The 21,025-nt window shown below is 43.0% G+C and overlaps 1 protein-coding gene across 3 annotated transcripts in view; it reads left to right on the top strand.

Annotated features, from left to right (window-relative positions):
- Positions 1 to 21,025, top strand: part of LOC147673797 (fatty acyl-CoA hydrolase precursor, medium chain-like) — a 342,888-nt gene that overhangs the window by 121,808 nt on the left and 200,055 nt on the right. For all 3 annotated transcript variants that reach the window (XM_086947712.1, XM_086947714.1, XM_086947713.1), the window contains exon 6: positions 12,651 to 12,804. In XM_086947712.1, coding sequence (XP_086803838.1) covers positions 12,651 to 12,804 — 154 coding nt within the window. The remainder of the gene's footprint in view (positions 1 to 12,650; positions 12,805 to 21,025) is intronic.

Below are 21,025 nucleotides of genomic sequence, written 5' to 3' on the forward strand. Positions count from 1 at the left end.
AGGCTATGCATCACGCTGTAGTTAACCTGAATACTTTTTAAAAAGTACACAATTTGCCACACAGCCACGCTCGATTAGCAAAAGGAATGCAGCAAACCTAGAAGCATGATGTGTGCTTTCAGAATCATCTGTAAACCTGATGTGCTTCTAGATTAGCTGCATTTCTTTTGTTAATAGGGGCACGGCTGCAGGGCAGATTGTGTGCCTTTTTTTAAGTATTAATTTAAATTGCAGCGTCGTGTAGAAGCATGAAGGACTCTGCAAATAACATGAATAGTTTCAAAAAGGCATACAATCTGCCCCGCAGCAGCGCTTCTATTAGCAAATGAGATATAGCAAGTCCAGAACCACGATGGGAGCTCTGGGCCAAATGTATTTTGGAGGTCTCTGTCCACAGCAGCATTGATTTTATGATAAAGTTTCAGCTCTTTCATGCCCTCTTTGGTGAAATACTAAATGTGTATACATCTGATATTCAGGGATAGTGATAGGTGTTTTCAGTATTAACACAGCAGCAACTCCCTAATATTACTGCAAATAATCTCGTGACACCCTTCCATTTCTCATCTGTGAAGTCCTGTATTGATCTAAAAGAAACATTTTATATGGATGTTGTTTGAAACATAATCACATTTTGTCTGCAAAAAATCTGGTATAGAGTCTCACACATTGAAAATAAATGATAGAAAAACGCTATTTACAACTATTTGTTTAAAAATTAATCAAGGTCATTAGAGAAAAACTCTCTGCATAACATATCTGGCTCTATCAGGGGGCCCCCTGAATGCCTTGGACCCTGGGCAAGTGCCCACTTTGTCCATGCTTGTACAACATCTCTGCTACAAGGCATGATGCTTTACATACAAATCACAGTTACTTAGTTCCATAAGATGTGCCTTTGAGGCTGCATGTTTCTTGCTAGTCCATATGTGCTATTTCACAGTAGATTTGTTAACCTGGGTTTCTCCCTAAAGCCACCTTACAATGATTAGAACTGAAAGTGCGTAGAAGTAGGCATAGAAGTGAAGTGTACTTCCAAACAGAAATGGGCAACAGATTTATACAATAGCACCTCACTATTTCACTGCCGGCCTATAAAAGTTATTATTCGTCCACAAAACTCCAGCACCTGTCACCCTTTGATGCAGATGATCACAGATTCACATAGCAAATTTAAAAAAAAGTAGTGCACCGAACAGAATACATTTCAGTCCTTTTGTATTTTCTTTGGTTTACTCTTTTATTTTAATATCCACATAGGATATTAAAAACAGGCTGCTTAAGCTATAACTTCTGCAAAGTGTGGTGCTTTGCCACAAAGGAAGAAATGTTTCCTTTTAGTAAAGGAAGAGTGGATGAAAGAAATTGTGGAGGCTGAGACACATAAATCGCGAAGCAAGGTTTGTGTGCAACCCATTAAACTATTTCAATACATTCCAGACATGGGCTTGATATACAAAGCACGTGCCGAAGCCAAGATTGCTGGGGACTTTTCTACAGGGAAGAAATGGAGTGATGGCTGGAAACTGGATTACATGAAATGCCATTTAATTAGCAAAGTTCACGAGTCTGCTTTAGTGATACTTAGAAACAAAAGCGCTGTTGCCTGGGTTGCTGTGGAGTGTGATCAATGCTGACAGAAGCCACCGTCAAAGTGAGCAGAATAGAAGTTATTGAACCATAAAGATCCCTGCCTGAGGAGAGAAAGATTCTCATCAACAATGGGTTGCTGGCATTCAAGATGAATACTTCAATGTTGTCTGTCTAAGACATCCATGACCACCTAGCTTTGTATGTGAAGATACCAGAAAGCTGGAGGAGCCAGAACTATGGGCCTGATTCACAACAGTAATCTGAGACAAAATCCTAACTTTACGACTTTTGGTTTTCACAAAGTACATTTAGGAGTAGTAAGTTAGGAATCCGAACTTTACTACTCCTAAATGCCCTTTGTGAATACCAAAAGGGGTAAAGTTAGGATTTTCTCTCAGTTAAATTTAAGTTTTGGTTAACTAAAGACCAAAACTTAAGTTTAACTGAGACAAAATCCTAACTTTATGAGTTTCAGTATTCACAAAGGTATTTTAGGAGAAGTAAAGTTAGGATTCGTAACTTTACTACTCCTAAATACCCTTTGTGAATACCGAAAGTTATAAAGGTAGGATTTTGTCTCAGATTACTTTTGTTAATCGGGCCTAATGCCTTGGAGTTTCTTGAGGCCATCAGCTTGATACACTGTAAAGCTATGGCAGATCTTCTCAATGCTCTGCATCACACATTGATACTTGATGAGGGCACAGATATTTGTGCTATAAAAATATTCATCCTGTACTTCAAGTTCCGACCTGTAACATCAAAGGAGCTCAAAACACTGTACTGGGGCATAGTGAAGCTGATTATTTGTAATTCTGAGGCTATCACTAGAGCTGTGAAAGAATTCTACGCTGCCAATGAACTGTGAAAATGGTCCTGTTGATAGCCAATGGTGTGTCTATGATGCTGGGCAAGAATATTGATGTTGCTACTAGCCTTAAACAATCAATTCTTCATCTAGTTGAGCAGCATTGTGTCGCCCATCAAGAGGATTTGGGAGTTGATAATAATAATGCCTGGAAGAGGGTTCCCGATGATGAAAGAGATGGAGACATTGAGGGCTGTGTACACTGTGTTCTCCAGATCTCCTGCAAGGAAGTCCAAGCTGGATGAAATCGCATAGGTGATTGATTGTGAAGTGGTCTCCTTTCAGCTATTGAATTAAGTATGATAGCTTTCAAGGCATTTTGCAGTTTTTGCACTAATTTGTAATTATGAGGCTGTTGTGGAGAAGTGTGGCTCACTGGTTAGAGCGGCAGACCCTGATGCAGAGATCTGACCCGGGACCAGGGTTCAATTCCCGTCGCGGCAGGGTCTTGGGCTCAATGTCCGCGGACCCGATAAATGTCACCACGGTCCCTACTCTAATCATGGGTCCCACTCTGCAACTCTGGGCAATAGCTTGCTTAATCTCCACACCGGCCCTAATCGCTAAGGATGCCTGGCTTCACCTTGGGGTGCCCAGGAGTGGGTGCCTCACAGGAACAGGCCAGGATGGGTTCCTCAGCGGTACAGCGCGGGGACACACTGGCTAGTGTAACCAGGCGCTTTATAAGCTCAGTTACTTACTTACTTAAGAACTTTGAGAATGAGAAAGTTGAGAACAATGACCCAGTTGCTAAATATTGTTAGAAAAATCCATCGGACTCAAGCTACCATATTTCCCTTGCAGTAATTAATGACATTCTAGGTGAAGTTGCATCTGCCTGCAAACTGCTACAAAAAAGTAATTTCACTAGTGTTAAAGCTGTACTGTATTCAAGAGCAAAGGTTGGCTGTTTTAAGGAACAGTACTTGGGGGACACTGTCTTTTGGAGCAGCATGGTAAGGGATCTAAGGGTGCTGTACAAGGAAGGACGAGAGTTTGGCAATCAGACTATTTTGGGCAAATATGGAATAATAGCAGTAGCAACACAATTACATTCTGATTCAGTGACTTATACTGTGCAAAGACTTGTTGAAAAGTATAAAAATGTCTTGGTCCTAGGTGATTGTGAAACACCAGAAGATGTTGTTTGACAATACATAGAACATAAATATCTGGTGCCAGATCATGTTAGGGGTGGAATATTTAACACCTTTCCAGACATGGTGAATTTCACTGTATGCAATACTGCTCAGTATAGTGTTTTGTCTCAGCTTGGTGATGTCTGTGCAAAGTTTCAAGCATCTAGTGATGATTTTGAATGAGGATTCGGTCTCATGAACACTATCAAGAGTAAATTGAAAAATAGACTAGAGGAACAGCATTTGGGTATGCTGATGAGGACAAAGGCCTACCTCCTAAATGAGAAAGTTGACATTGGTAGAGTTTATCAGCACCGGAAAAATGGCAAGGATCGACGTGAGAAGCAACCACGTGACCCATCTAGTGATGGCACTTGACTTGTGTGAACGGCCCTTCCCCACAGCCCATGTTTGCCTGGATGTCACACTTTTCACACATTATCTCTCAGACGGGATATTTAGACATTACTCAGTAGCTTGCACATAAAATTGAAAATATATTATATAATTGTATAACTTATTGTGTATATGCAATCTTTTATAGGCTTCCAACATTTCTACACCCATGAACAGTGCTCCAGTTTAGAATATTTAGTAAAATATTATAATGGGACCACAATTGAAGTCCTGTGCTTTTCAATACCAGAAGTGTACTTGCCTATGTAAGCAATTCATGTCATGGCGTGTGTATCTAAATTGCAAAACTGCCTTAAGACACTTCATGTGACACTGTATGTGTAGAAATGCACTGTCTTTCCACTTTTTTAAGCAAATTCTTGGAGTGATGTTTGCACTGTTATTTGTTGTTACACCCACACTCGCATTCAGGCACGTGGCGCACAAAGCCTTGTCTGCAGCACACAGAAACCTTACACTGCCTTACACAAAGGAAAACAGTTACAGGGAACTTTGCTAGAGACTTACAAGTAATTCAAATGTGCAAATTGGGTGGAAGCCAATTTCACCATGTTTAAAGGAGAGAGCACAAGTACTTCAGAAATGGCTAGCAGTGGTATTGGGCCCACAGAGTCCTAAAAGCCAACATAAACAGGTTCAGAAGACAAGAGGGTGAAGGAAACATGTTTGGAAATCACCCTGCAGAGAAGGCCTAGGCCACATATGACCTTAATGGTATTTGTGCAGATGGGTAGCTATCTATGCTAATGAAAGGTACAACGTTTGGAATTTTAAGTAATACTGTTAAGGAGAATAAATATTTCTAGTGTGTCCAATACACTATTCTAATACCCCGCTGCTACCTAATTAGGCTAGTGTATTCAATTGTTTTAGTAGGTTTAATGCCAGGGGTCTCCAACCATTTCTGCAATAAGAGCTACTTATGCACATTAAAAATCACCCTGAGCTAATTTTATGATTTTTGTAATAGTGATCACATCACACACAATTTTATTAGTGGGTACCTCAGGCAAAATTACCAGCAGTGATCACCACGGTGCATCAGGCAGGATTTCAACAGTGACGTAAGAAAAGGCTTTACCAATTTGGAATCCTTCTACATGAGTAACTCATATCAGTAAAACATCTAATTTAGTAGCCTGAACTGTATACAGGATAGATTCTTAGAGGTAATTGTAGAATTGCCAGTAGCTCACAATATACTTGTTAAAGAAGCCTGGTTTATGCTCTACTGGTTGTGCTAAGTTGTCCACATGGATATTCAGGCTCCCAGAACAAGACAAACACCAAGTCTGGTTCATACCACTGTTTAGCTTGTGAACTGAATCCTTGCCATACCTATTATGCTTGTGTACTTGGTTTGTGGACCTTAGACAAAATCTCTAAGGAATGATCAAATAGCGCCTGGAATTTGCACTATTTTGGAACTAGTCCATTATTCATGGGAGACTAATACGTTTTGCCAAGTTGGTCCAATGTTTTGATCTGTGAATGAAATTTTAATTAAAATAAAAAGTTGTGAAATATTATGCTTCTGTATTTTTTATATCTGTTCATGGTGGATAATAATATCTAAGTTCATATTTAGAGGCCCATTGGTGTAATGTGAGAACCTCATGAACATTGTAGGTGCAATTTGTTATATTTTAAGATGTGTACTGATGACATTTGTAATGTATTATTTTTTGCAGATGTAGTCTTGTTATTTGCTGAGGTAGGGATGTACCTCAAACTATAGAAAACAGAAATGTATTGACCTTAAACTTCTAGAGAAATGAGATGCACTTGTAATAAGGCAGACATGCTATCCATCACATTTGTGATGGAGTAACCCACACCTAAATAAGCTGTTACAGGCCTTATATGCAGTTTTGTGGACAGGGACCGGATAGCAAATATAGAGAATGTCTGGTTCATCATATTAAAAGGGTTGTTGACTATAATGCACTTGTAAGTGGTAAATAGGAAATATGTCAAGTTTCCGACAGAGTTCCCTGTCCGCCAAACTCTAATTGGGACCCTAAGTGTAAAATTAGCTTTCTGTCCAGAATCTGGAAATTACAGTTGGTCGATTGGCATAAGTGGCAAGTCTTTCCTCAGAGAATTGTGCTTAAACAGAAGACGAAAAGCAACACTACAGTTGGGGAATAAAGAGGATGTGGAATAAAACAGGGCTTTTTGCAGATGCCCCCTCTTTTTGCCCTCATTTGGACCACTAGACGTTGTTTTCCTACTCTGACAGTCAACTGGAGCCTGCTACCCAGCCAGTTCTCTTGTCCCAAAAATGTTATATATGAATTGGTAACCCTAATTGGCAAAGACTTTTCCCTCTTATAAGTTCCTAGTATTTGGTACCTGGGGTGCCCAAGGCATAGGAGATAAAAGGGTCACCAGGGCTGCAGCACGGTTTTGTGTCACTGTGAGTGACTCAAGGAAACTACTGACAGCAGGCCTGCCATTGCAGACGGCAGGAACAGTGCAAACTGCTCGAACATGGCTTTGCCCTCACCATTTGTTGCATTGTCAATACACTATTTTTAATATATGTCTGACACCCCTAAGTAAGGCCTCCTGAGCCCAGGAGGCAGGGTTCATTATATCAAAGGTTAGGACATATAAGTGCAAGCTTATATGTGCCTATAGTGGCGTTCCCCATTGGAAAACACCATAAGTGGGAGTGGTCCGTAGGATAACATTAGCTGCCAACTGGCATTCTTGAGGTTGGCAGCTCCATTATTGTACCACCAAAATATGTCATGGTATCAAACAATGTGCCTTTTCACTCTTAACACAAATCTTGTGTCCTGTGTGATGTGGCATGCACCCAGGTGGCTTCATTAGAGGTTTTCCACCTGGTTGCCCCAGGTTCTCTGTGCTCTGGCTGACAAATCTGCACTTTCCATGGTTACTGTTGCCAAGACCGGATTCTGACCTCCTGCCAGTCAGTGTGATAACTCCCAGTAGTCAAGGACAAAGGCTTGCGCAGGAATGGGGTCACACCTCCCTTCTCCCAAGCAGGCTAGTGAAGTGGCACATCAAGAAGGTGAGCCTTGAAGGCTGCGCCACCTATGATATCAAACAGGGCTGTCTCCCAGTGTAGGAAAAAGCCCTCCATCTGCCCCAGGCACATTTGGACCTGGACGGCGGGAAATGAGTTAGTCAAGGAGATGTACATCCCCAAAAGGCTAGCTACAAATCCAGGGTGAGCAGCCTGGTCTGCACACTAAAATTAGATTTCTGCCACCTTTAGAAGTAGCAGTATAGAGACTTCTGGGTAGAAAAGGTGACTCACACCCCTAGTTGTGGTCACCTCAGCAGCAAACTATCTGCAGAGACAAGCTGCCCTTAGGTTACAACCGCCCATATCCTCACTCCCCTAAATCTAGGATTTAAGGGACCCCCTTACCAACTCAGATCTGATCCAACTTGCATTAATGAGAACACAGGAGGGACCCGTATCATCAATAACAGGAACTTGCACAAACAAAGAGAAGAATACTCTTAATCTCTGGCAACCCCTCTTGGAACTGTATGAACAAGGCTCATCCTAGGCTATAGGTGAGTTCCCCCAGACTGAGGCACCCCTAAGAGAGCCAGAAGTAAACAAAGACTCCCTCCAACTAGTAGGAATATGTCCCATGCAGACTGCTGGTAAAACAGCTCTCCAGATCCAAAGAATCGCTGGCCATTGGTCCTCTGAGGGGTCATAAAAAAGCAGATGGTCCAGTGCATTGTATGAACTATAGTCCTGCTTTCCACAAAGTTTTAGGCCAGTACTGTGTTTCGCCTGGACCTCCAGATATCGCAAGAAGCTCCCAGGTGAGCTTAATTTTACTAATGCTTGATGGTCACTAGCCAGGCAACTGACCTCTTCACTCCATGCTGCACCTAGAGCTCACACCTTGAGACTTTCGTCCAATGTCAACAGGTATGTGGTTGTCAAGATTTTGCACCCTGTTCTCCCGCAGCACCATTTCAGCTGTAAAAGCAGCTCTCCTCTCCTGTTCAGCACCAGGGATAGCCAGGACAACTGTGCACCTGCTCTCCACGGGCAAGGTAAAATTTAACTGACTGTTGTGGCTTGATCCTGGGACCCGCTCACCTTCACCTTCAAAGGGTACAACAGAACTCGATCTGCAAGTGACCAAGTGTTACTAATGATTGTTCTCTTTGACCTCAATGTTAAACGTTCATTGTAGTATTTTGCAATTAATTTCTATTACCTCTAAAATCTATAACTCTGGTATTATGTATGCAATTTTGTTCATTTTGTTCCCTCAATTAAGATAAAAATACACTCAGTTTTTATAAATTGGTGTCATATTTCCTTGGAATCATGTCAATTACTTATTGTCCATGTTGGTACTCTAAAGTGCTTAATACATGTTCCTCTAGTAAAGCCTGACTGCTCTTTGCTACAATGCCAGGACTGAGGAAAAGAGTTATTAGCATGAATCCAAGGACCATCCTTGGGGTATCGTGATAGTATTACATGGTGAAGTCTAACCCTGAATTCACATAATACTCCACTTGCCTACAGGATGAAATTCCAACATGTATTTGTATATTTTTGTTTACTTTGTGTATTGATTTTGCAACATATCACAGTACATTGCAGACACAGAGCACAGCACAGCTATATTAAGAGAAAAAAAGCATGGATGGCATTACAGCTTTCTACAACCGATAACAGCACATATAACCTTCTACCAGTACAAGAATTGATCATTACATGGCATTGTTCCTGATTTGATATGACAGCTAATACAGTATTGTACAGGAGTGTGTGCCATTTACATTATTTAAGCGATCTGTATATTGGACCAGACCCCCCCCCCCTAGGTGTAGTGTTTTATATGGGCAAGTTGCATTCCCCCGTGATCCACTGGGTGTGTTTAAGCACTGGGGACAGGCGACACAATGGTCGGGGTTGTGCATTTGTTGCCTCTAGGAGCACAGGCTCTACCATATCTGTATGTGTGTTGACTAATGACTCAAATGATGCCCATATATGTTTAGGTCTGGATGCCATGGGCAGTAGGTCGCAGTATGCCATCATCATCTCCTGACAGTAGGTAATGTCATGAACATGTATTTGTATTTAAAAGGAAAATAATGAAATTATTAAAATTATTCAGCAAATAAGAAAATCAGATGTAGGGAACAGGAGATAGCAAAACAAAAGTTGGGATGGATTTTAATCTGAAGAGTACAAATATGTGATTGAGGTAAGGCTGGAATTGATGTCTGCCCCCTGGCAATTACTCAGTGGCACATCCCAGTCATTGGTCATTTTGAACATCATGCAACCTCAATTTCGGCCCAACCATATGCAAATCAGTCTTGAGCCTGCTTCAGTAAGAACAGGCCAGCCCAAATTGCCAGGCTAGGTCATCCCTAAACTAGAACACAAGCCACCAAAGACCGTTTTCACCCTTGTACGGGCTTATCAGTCCGGTATAGCCTGGTACCAGTGAAACAGTGTACACAGGTCCCATGTCTGGGCATAGCAGTCCCACCTAGGGCACAGTACTGAATTTTACTGAAAAGTGATGGATAGAATGATTGATTTAGTCTCAGCCACTGGTTCTTACTCGGGCTGCATCCCCGTCCATTGCTATTTTGCACACTATGCCCCTTCCGTTTGAACCCAGTCACATGAAAATCAGTCTGGACCCTGCACCAATAGGACCTGTTCAGCCTGAACCGCCAGGCCAGGTCATCCCTGAACTGGAGCACAAACATCCCAGGGCCAGTTTCTCCCTCATTAGGACTCATCAGCTGGTTGTATGTTGGTTCAAGTGGCACATTATGCACAGAACACAGGTAGTGGTTGGATGTAAAATTTTAAACATATGGACGAGCTGCTGTGATTTTAGAACTGAAAGTGTCATGTTTAAAGTGGGGTTACACAATTGTACAGTTTTGTTTGTCTATGCACTTGTTCTTTTAGTTTAGAAAAGCAAGGGAACACCGTTCTTAAGGCATATAACTAATGGGGTTTCAGGGACATGGAGTCCAAATAAAAATGCGCAGGACAAGGTAAGGGAGTAGATTGAAGGAATACGATGAAGCTAGTGGAGAGCAAATAAAGGAAGAGATCAGCTGGAGGCCTTCAGAATGACACTGCGGCTACCGACCTATCTCCCTCCTCCCCTACTTGGGGAAGGTCTTGGAGACTTACGTCACCCGCTGCCTGAGCACCTTCATCGAGGAAACTCATTTCCTCGATGATCAACAGGCAGGCTTTAGACCGGCCCATTCCACGGAGGCAGTGGTGGTGGCGGTTATGGACACACTGAGACAGGGGGCTGACAAGAACCTGGCCCAGGCCCTAGTGTTACTAGATCTCTCGGCCGCTTTTGACACGGTCGACCATGACATTCTGGTCGACCGTGTCAGAAATGCGGGCATCTCGGGCCCGGCCCTGTCCTGGATTGTGTCCTTCCTCCAACACCGCTCCCAATCGGTACAACTGTCCACCTTCTCTGCTTCCCAAATCTCACTCTCCTGTGGTGTTCCCCAGGGTTCTGCTCTGTCCCCCCTTTTGTTTAATTTTTATATGCAGCCCCTTTTAGTTCTTCTTCGTCACTCCTTTGTTACCACCTTTAACTATGCAGATGATCTGCAACTCATCTTCCCCATCGACCCCTCCCCTCTCTCTTGCTCCAATTTTAAAACCACTATGCTTACCATCTACGAGTGGATGAACTTCAGCCAGCTGAAGCTCAACCCTAGCAAGACAGAGCTGGTTTTGATCGGAGGGCTTCCGCATCCCTGGACTCCTAACTTCTGGCCCCCTGCCCTCGGTCCCCCTCCCTGTCCAGTTAATTCCGTAAAGAGCATAGGAGTCACTATTTCTAGTGACCTCTTGATGCGGCCGCACATCAACGCTGTCACCTCTGCCTGTTTTTACCATCTCCGCAGAATCGGGAAGATCCGTAGGTTTCTATCATCAGAGGCTCTTACTCTTGTCATCATGGCCCTGGTCACCTCACGTATAGACTATGCCAACTGTCTATACGTGGGGATTCCCGCATACCATCTCATTCGACTTCAACTGGTGCAAAACCAGGCAGCCAGGTTAATTTTTCAGCAGCCCAGACATCAACACGTTACGCCGATGCTGAACACCTTACACTGGCTCCCGGTTTGCCAACGTTGCATCTTTAAAATGGGATGCACCATCTTCAAATCTCTTTCTGCCTCTGCCCCTGCCTTCATCTCTCTCTGTTTGCACCCCCACGTCCCCCCTCGACATCTCAGATCTTCTGCTCACAACCTCTTGATCACTCCTAGGTTCAAACGCAAGAAGCACGGTGGTGCCGGTTTCTCTTTTCTTGCTCCGTCCACTTGGAACTCCTTTCCCCTCTCAATCCGGCTCACTTCTGATTATCCCACTTTCCGCAAAACACTGAAAACTTACCTGTTCTGTCTTGCTTATGACTAGCTGCCCCCACTCCCCTGTGTCCTTTGCCCACTAGTCTCCGAGCGCCAAAAAACCAATTGGTGTATGTGCGCGGTACCAAATACCTTTAACATAACATAACATAACATAACTTGTTTCTGTGAATGGTTTTAAGAAGAAATAAAAATAAAATAGGTCCTTTTTTTGATCAGACCTGTTGTTAAGATATTGAATAGTGGAAACGCTATTACTTTTTCCCTGTCCACCTGTTTTATTACTTGTTTATATGATATGCTTTTTTAGGTGACACCTGCTGCAAAGTAAATAGAAACCTGGGTGCAGATCTACAAGAAAGTGCTGCAACACGACACTGCAAGCCCTTTGTCTGCGCCTCGCTGCAGTACTTTCAGAGCACATGAATGTGACATATTTACAATGATACGTCGCATTCCTGTGATCTCCCCTGCACTGGCGTAAAAACAGCTGCCATGCACAGGCACCCTTGCACCATGGTGCAAGGATGCCTGCACCATGGGGAGATTATTTTGGTGCAGGAAGGGGCATTTTCCTCTTCCAATGCGTGCTGTAGAATGCAGCACACATTGAAAGAGGAAAACATCGAAGCAAAATGAAAACATTTCTTCTCGTTGCACCTCGCTACGCCACCCCTAGGGTGGCGTAGCATACTGACGCATTCCAAGGTTTACTATTCCTCGTAAATCTGGAAATGTGTCTGGTTCCATGGGTGTTAGTGGAAACACCCACAGCAACACCCATGGAACGCCCCTTTCATGCAAAGTGCTATGTGTAAAGGGGCATATTTAAAAGGGTGGGTGGCTTTTCCTGTCCTTGTAAATATGGGGCAGAGAAGTGCGCTGCCAGTGTGTCACAAAAAGTGATGTACTGGCAGCACAAGGGGCTTGTAAATCTACCCCCTGCAGCAAATGCAAACTTAAGGGCAAATAGGACGTCGACCATTGTATTAGCTTTTGTGCTCCGTCACTGCATTCATCAATACTTACTTGATGCACTAATTAAGATAACAAACTGGTTATTACACTAAATTAATTTAATTTAGTGAATATGGTTTGCTACTTTAGTCACATTGGCCACAATTCATGTTTTCCCACTGAGGAAAGAAATTCAGTGAATAACATCAGGAATACATTTATGAGTAAAAAGAAATTGACAAATGATCTTACCCAGAATTGTTTTTGTCCTTCAGTACTGGGAATGAACATGCTCGTGGTAACTGGGGATTCCTGGATCAAGTGGCCGCTCTGCAGTGGGTCCAGGAAAACATTGAACCTTTTGGAGGGGATCCGAAGTCTGTCACCATATTTGGAGAATCTGCAGGAGGATTCAGTGTGTCTGCAATGGCAAGTATATTTGCCTAAACTCAATTCATAGTTTGTGTCTTCACCGTTATTAACCTACTTTATTTCAGAAGCTCTCTAATATATATATATATTTTTTTAATCACATATGTAAAAATTAATGTTTTGATTTGTTGTTGTGTGATAACGGAAAATCATCCCATTTGAGTAAGAGCTTCCAAAGCCTTTGGAAAATGTAATAAAATAATTTCCATATTTGGAGAATCTGCTGGTTGTGTCAGCCTTACTGTTTTTGCAAGTATTTTTGGTGAAACTCAGTTGATTACTTTTTTTGTCCCCAACTCAAAAATGAAAAATTATCTCAGATGCTCAGTAGTATTTACACTTTCATGTTGCATCTGTGAAGAAAAACCATGAGAAAGAAAATGCGTGATAATTGGTAAACTATAATACACTGCTGTATTAGAAAAGATTGATTAATATGATCCACATATAGGAGGCCCAACTTTGCATTTACCAATACCCATCCAGATAATATATAATTTAGTAATATAGACCGTGGATCTAGCCAAATGTTCATTCAGTTTCTTTAATGAAATACTTCAGGTTTGAACCCCCCATAGATATTAAACACACTTTTTTAAAACAGTGCTAGAACTCCAAAGGCTTTATTTATACTTTAAAAATATTGTTTCATTTAAAACATTATTTTCTTGGACTATACTTGGCCTTTGAGTTAAAAAGCTGGTCATATAATTATGGAGGTATCATATGGCCAACCCTTTGGACAAGTAACTAGCAGCAGCCCTAATAACACATTTAACGCTTGGTGTAGGATGGTGGAGTATTATGCGGTGATGTTGGTTAGGCTTCACCGTGCAATACTCTCACAATAACCCAAAGATGGTCCTTGGATTCACAATATTAAATACTTAGCTCAGTCCTGGTAGAGTGGCAAAAATCACCCAGGCTTAACTAAAGGAACACGTGTTAAAAATATCAGAGTACTAACAGGGGCAGAAAGTATTTGACATGAAACTAAAGAAATCCAACACCAATTTATAAACATAAAGCAGAACTTTAATTAAATGTAGACACCAAAATGAAAGTCAATCAGAAAAGTATAACCAGAGGTATGCATTTCAAAAGCAAAATTGAATCATGCAAAACAATACTGCAAAACTTTAGCATTGTGATAAATGGGATAAAGCACTAGTGACAGTCGGTCACTTGCAGGTCGAGTTGCCTGGTACCGAAGAAGGTTAAAGGTGATGGTGGTCCTCGGACCAAGTCACAGCAGTTAGTTCAATTTTACCTGGCTCGAGAAGTCTGGGTGCAGAGTTGTCCTGGCCACTCTTGGTGCCAGAGGAAGGTGCTGCGGTTTTTAGGGGTGGGAAGAGCTCAGGGAGTTTTACTCAGCAGAATTCGACGGAGATCCTCAAGTGTCAGAATTCTAGACGGCCTACCTGCTCGTTTCCTTGCAAATGCAAATTTGATCTTCCCAGTGACTGGTTTTCTTTTTGCCATGACTTGGGCCCTAGGGGAGATGATGGGGCATTGCAGGCTCCTAATTATTGAAGAGGAAATAATTACTGAAGTCTCTGCCTGCCTCTTCAAACACGCAACTCATGTCTAAGGTGCCCGTTTGCCTTAGATGTGCTAAGGTTCTCGTCAAATTAATTAAGGGCCATATGTATAATACTTCCGTTTTACGAATTTTAAATAGCGAATCTTAAGGAATCGCTATTTAGAATTCGCAAAACGGTATGTATGTAGGTAATCTAGGAATTTTAGCGATTCCTTACTATTCCTTATTTGCGAATTCGCAAATTGCGAATTCGCAAATAAGGAATACTTCCCATTCATTTCTATGGGCCAGGAGGCCCATAGGAATGAAGGGGAAATTTGCTAATCGCAATTTGCTAATCGCAAATTGTGCGATTTTTCAAGGGTGCAGGGGGTGTCTCAAGAACACCCTGCTGCACCCCTGAAAAAGACATGTGTGCGCATATGGCGCACATACATGCCCTAAGGGCATGCATGTGCGTCACATTCCACAATGAAAAATGCCAATTTGTGCTTATTGAAAAGGAATCGCAATTTACCACCAACTTTCAGTTGGTTGTAAATTGCGATTCCTTAAACCAAATTCGCAAGAGAAAAAAGCTTCTTACATAGCAATTAAGGAATCGCAAAATTGCGATTCCTTAAATGCTATGGCAAAATAAGGAATCGCAAAATTTTGCAATTCCTTATTTTGCTACTTTTTCATACATTGCAAATGTGCAAAAATGGCCGTTTCCGATTCGCAAAGGCCGAAATTCGGCGAATTTCGGACTTTGCGAATCGAAAATAGCTTCATACATATGGCCCTAAGTGTCTAAATGCTATGCTGAGTTGGATTGAGATGGCCACTAAGTGGCGCCAGTGAGTCAGCAGTGATCACAAGCTGAAAAACAAAACCACTTTGACTGAAACGCCAACTCATTCAAATTGAAGGGGATACAAATCTTTTCATGGGATTAAAATTCTTAAATAATCACTGCTAAAATGCTAATTAAAAATAGGCAATATAATTTCAAGTGAAAAACCTTGGTGAATGCAGAACAGCCTCTTAACATCATTATTAATTGGTCTGTGTGTATGATATGTAAGTAACTAGTCATTTTTAATGGTTCATTACATTTAAGAAAGAACATAACTTGATTATAGAGACTGTATATCAAACTTGAATTAAACTTTGGTTGACAAATGAGCATGCCTGTTAGAACAAAGGAAACATATTTATACAGTTTACGGGTTTAAAAACACACAACTCCTGTGCCCTTCTAGGGATCCCTCTGGAGTTCTTTTTTTCTTGGGTGCCTTGTCTTATCATTCTTTGAGGGATCCTGTGGGGGCATCCTTACAATTTGCGTTATATGCCAAAAACCGAGCTTTCAGCATAAGCGATTGTTTACAGAGTCTGAATTCCAGCCGTAATTGGGGTGAACGCACAGCGTCAGGAAGGCTGACGTGGGATCAAGGTTGGGTCCTTCTTCAGCAGTGTTGCAGAAATTGGAGGTAGGATCCTTCCACTTGGCACCTGAAATGGCTGGCAGAACATTCAAGTTCTTTTTGTTTGATATTTTCTGGACCTGTCTTCAAACTTGTGCTGAGTTTTTTTTTTATCCCTCATAGATTTCGATCCACACTGTTTCTTTGTTTTGCTTGGCAATTTCCAATACTTTTGCTCTGTAGTACTTCCTTTTATTCTGGATTCCCTCCGCTCTTGGAAGGGTGGGTCTGTTATTATGAGCTGATCTCGAGAGCTTGTTCAGTTTTTGTTTAAGAGCTCTCAGTGCAGGGACGCGGATTGATCAGAGAGAAGATGATCAGGTATCCTCTGTGCCATGGCCTTGCCTAAAGCTGGATTGAGTTTTGAGTATTAAGGCCTTTGTGGCAGAAATTTCAAGTTATTTTTGTTTGATCTTTTCTGGACCTGCCTCGAAACTTTTGCAGACTTTTTATTTTCAAGGCCTCATAGATTTTGATCCACACTGTTTCTTTGTTTTGCTGGGCAATTTCCAATACTTTTGCTCTGTAGGACTTCCTTTCATTCTGGATTCCTTTTACTCTTAGACGGGCGGGTCTGTTATTATGATTTGATCTTGAGATCTTGTTCAGTTTTTGTTTAAGAGCTCTCAGTGCCGGGACACGGATTCTTGTTTGCGTGCTTTCTGCCCCACGATCCTTGTCAATTAACTTGTCAATGAAATTTGTCAGGAACTGCGACCAATTTATGAGTGATGTAGATGAATGCTGGGGTCCTTGTTGTAGGGCTTCCCTCAGTTCTTCCATATTTACCGATGAATGAGTTGTCAACGATTTTATTCTTTGAAGTTGACTGACACCTTCCTCGATACCAATTCTTTAAATTTGTGGGTGTTTAGAAGTTTCCCTGGAGAGAGCGTAAATTAACCATGTATGATCGCTGGTCAGAAAGTGATGGACTGGAAAATTACAAGTTTCTTGTCTGTGGAAAATGCTGCATAGATAACCAGATATAATTGATTAACGAGGCGCACAAGCTCATGGTATACATGCAGAACGCAGGTAGATCCAGAACGCCTCTTCCATTTACGGTTCTAAGGCCTAAAGGGTTAAGATTTGTGACACATTTCTCACTGGCCTTGTCCTTCTTTCTATTCCCCAGGACAACATCTAGGATGTCCCAAGCATATCTTCTTCTTGCCATGGGGGAAGCTCTGCTGGTTCTAGCAGAAACATGTTAAAGTCTCCCGCCAGGACCCATATGTCAAAAGGAACTATTGATGGATGGGTGAGAGGCGTGTCTATGACATGCTTAAAATATTTCAGTCCCGATGCCTATCTACGGCCTTGTACGGAGCGGGTATCTGGGGCTACGCCCCGGTGGGACCGCTTCAAGTAGAGGAGAATACTTTTCTAAAGAGACTTTTTAGTGTCTACCCAGCTCAGTTTCCAACGTTTTAGTGCACAAGGAATTGGGTATTTTCCATCATTCCGATTTGATTCTCCTGAGACCACTTATGCTTTGGCGCTTGATATGGATGAAAGAAGAGACGTCATTGTGTAGATCAATTATATCCGATTGCTTGTCCCTGGATAACTATCAAAGGATCCCATGGCTAAAATATAACGTGGACAGTTTTCGGGAGGGTTTTGGCCTGGATGTTTTTACTGACCATTGTGGTGCCTCTGATCTAGCCAAACATGAAATCAAGAACTCTTTTTTAAATCACCAAGCTAACAGACGGCACCAAGACAGTGTTGAACTTTCCTCTTACATTCTATACCATGATTTAAATGATTTTTTGGGCTATCAACCGTACTTATCGCAGGTGACTTGGAAGGCCCACCGGTATGTGTTGACCAGATTGAGAACTGGGATAGTCCACAATTTAGTGGCCTTCCCACAACAGCGTTCACCCCCTGTTGACCCCTGCCCATGTGATAACATTTGTTTACAAAGCACTATGCACTTTCTTTTGTTTTGTCAACTGTATAAATACTTGCGGATTGCTTATCTTAAACCTATGTTTGTAAAGTTTGGAGTTAGGACTGTAAAAGACTCCATGAGGCTGCTTTTTAACCTTCATCACACTGATGTCTGTTTTTACACAGCTACCTTCCTTTTAAAAGCAATTAATGCTAGGAAAAGTATGCAGTTTTAACTATTATTAACCTATCTGTATTCGTTTGCGTTAGTATGGCCACCGTTTTTTTTTAACTGTATTTTGTATGTTGTGCTTTTATGGACTTGTTTCTTGTTCCTAATAAAGCTTTATGAAATGAAATGAAAATATTGATGGACAGAATCCAGAACAATGTCATACATTCACCCAGTACAGAGATCTGGACCTAAATCCATTGTTTGTTTGCTTACCATGCCATTCCAGTTTGGACCCAGCCATATGCAAATCAGTCTTGGCCCTGCGCCCAATGGGAACAGTCCAGCCTGAACTTCCAGGCCAGGTCATCTCTGGACTGGAAACAAGAATCCAAGGACCAGTTTTGGGGTTTCACCCCTCTTCAGCCAAGATACCTTGATTCCAGTGGCATGGAGAGCACGGGACTCATGTCTGAGCATACCTGTCCCATCCGGGTGACAATTGCAAAAAGAACTATTGATGGACAGAATGCTGAACAATGTATTATATTCACCCCAGTACAGAGATGTGGGTCTAAATCCATTGTTTGTTTGCTCACCATGCCATTCCAGTTTGGACCCAGTCATATGCAAATCAGTCTTGACCCTGCACCCAATGGGAACAGTCCAGCCCGAAATGCCAGGCCAGGTCCTCCCTGGACTGGAAACAAGTATCCTAGGACCGGTTTCTGGGTTTCACGCCTCTGCAGCCAGGATAGCTTGATTCCAGTGGCATGGAGCGCACTGAACTCACATCTGAGCATACCCGTCCCACTCGGGGTGAAAATTGCAAAAAGAACTATTGATGGACAGAATGCAGAACAATGTCATACATTCACCTCAGTACAGAGATCTGGGCCTGAATCCATCGGATTGCTCACCATGCCATTCCAGTTTGGACGATTCAGAAAAGGGGGTGGTGATGAACAGAGTGTCTGAGTTAAGCAGACCACTCTTACCCAGTCCAAAGATCAGGGCTTGATCCATCACCATTATTTAGCTCACTGCACCATCCCAGCTCAGAACATGGCTATATGCAAATCAGTCTGTCCCTGGCCCAGTGCATCATGGGAACAGGGCAGACTAAAAAACCAAGCCAATTCTTCACCAGAAAGGAGACAAGCTTCCGGGGACCGGTTTCTGGCAATTCAGCCGTCGTCGGCCCGGCTTGCTTGAATCCTGATGGTGCAGTGAGCAAGGGACTCATGTCTGAGTATACCCTGCCACACCTATACTGGCCAAAATCGATTCAGAAAAGGGGGTGGTGATGAACAGAGTGTCTGAGTTAAGCAGACCACTCTTACCCAGTCCAAAGATCAGGGCTTGATCCATCACCATTATTTAGCTCACTGCACCATCCCAGCTCAGAACATGGCTATATGCAAATCAGTCTGTCCCTGGCCCAGTGCATCATGGGAACAGGGCAGACTAAACTACCAAGCCAATTCTTCACCAGAAAGGAGACAAGCTTCCGGGGACCGGTTTCTGGCATTTCAGCCGTCGTCGGCCCGGCTTGTTTGAATCCTGATGGTGCAGTGAGCAAGGGACTCATGTCTGAGTATACCCTGCCACACCTATAGTGGCCAAAATCGATTCAGAAAAGGGGGTGGTGATGAACAGAGTGTCTGAGTTAAGCAGACCACTCTTACCCAGTCCAAAGATCTGGGCTTGATCCATCACCGTTATTTAGCTCTCTGCCCCATCCCAGCTCAGAACATGGCTATATGCAAATCAGTCTGTCCCTGGCCCAGTGCATCATGGGAACAGGGCAGACTAAACTACCAAGGCAATTCTTCACCAGAAAGGAGACAAGCTTCCGGGGACCGGTTTCTGGCAATTCAGCCGTCGTCGGCCCAGCTTGCTTGAATCCTGATGGTGCAGTGAGCAACGGACTCATGTCTGAGTATACCCTGCCACACCTATAGTGGCCAAAATCGATTCAGAAAAGGGAGTGGTGATGAACAGAGTGTCTGAGTTAAGCAGACCACTCTTACCCAGTCCAAAGATCAGGGCTTGATCCATCACCGTTATTTAGCTCACTGCACCATCCCAGCTCAGAACATGGCTATATGCAAATCAGTCTGTCCCTGGCCCAGTGCATCATGGGAACAGGGCAGACTAAACTACCAAGCCAATTCTTCACCAGAAAGGAGACAAGCTTCCGGGGACCGGTTTCTGGCATTTCAGCCGTCGTCGGCCCGGCTTGCTTGAATCCTGATGGTGCAGTGAGCAATGGACTCATGTTTGAGTATACCCTGCCACACCTATAGTGGCCAAAATCGATTCAGAAAAGGGGGTGGTGATGAACAGAGTGTCTGAGTTAAGCAGACCACTCTTACCCAGTCCAAAGATCAGGGCTTGATCCATCACCGTTATTTAGCTCACTGCACCATCCCAGTTCAGAACATGGATATATGCAAATCAGTCTGTCCCTGGCCCAGTGCATCATGGGAACAGGGCAAACTAAACTACCAAGCCAATTCTTCACCAGAAAGGAGACAAGCTTCCGGGGACCGGTTTCTGGTATTTCAGCCATCGTCGGCCCGGCTTGCTTGAATCCTGTTGGTGCAGTGAGCAAGGGACTCATGTCTGAGTATACCCTGCCACACCTATAGTGGCCAAAATCGATTCAGAAAAGGGGGTGGTGATGAACAGAGTGTCTGAGTTAAGCAGACCACTCTTACCCAGTCCAAAGATCAGGGCTTGATCCATCACCGTTATTTAGCTCTCTGCCCCATCCCACCTCGAACATTGCGATATGCAAATCAGTCTGTCCCTGGCCCAGTGCATCATGGGAACAGGGCAGACTAAACTACCAAGCCAATTTTTCACCAGAAAGGAGACAAGCTTCCGGGGACCGGTTTCTGGCATTTCAGCCGTCGTCGGCCCAGCTTGCTTGAATCCTGATGGTGCAGTGAGCAAGGGACTCATGTCTGAGTATACCCTGCCACACCTATAGTGGCCAAAATCGATTCAGAAAAGGGGATGGTGATGAACAGAGTGTCTGAGTTAAGCAGACCACTCTTACCCAGTCCAAAGATCAGGGCTTGATCCATCACCGTTATTTAGCTCACTGCACCATCCCAGCTCAGA

This window comes from Lissotriton vulgaris, chromosome 12 (genome assembly GCF_964263255.1).
Source record: "Lissotriton vulgaris chromosome 12, aLisVul1.2, whole genome shotgun sequence".
Classification (NCBI taxonomy): domain Eukaryota; kingdom Metazoa; phylum Chordata; class Amphibia; order Caudata; family Salamandridae; genus Lissotriton; species Lissotriton vulgaris.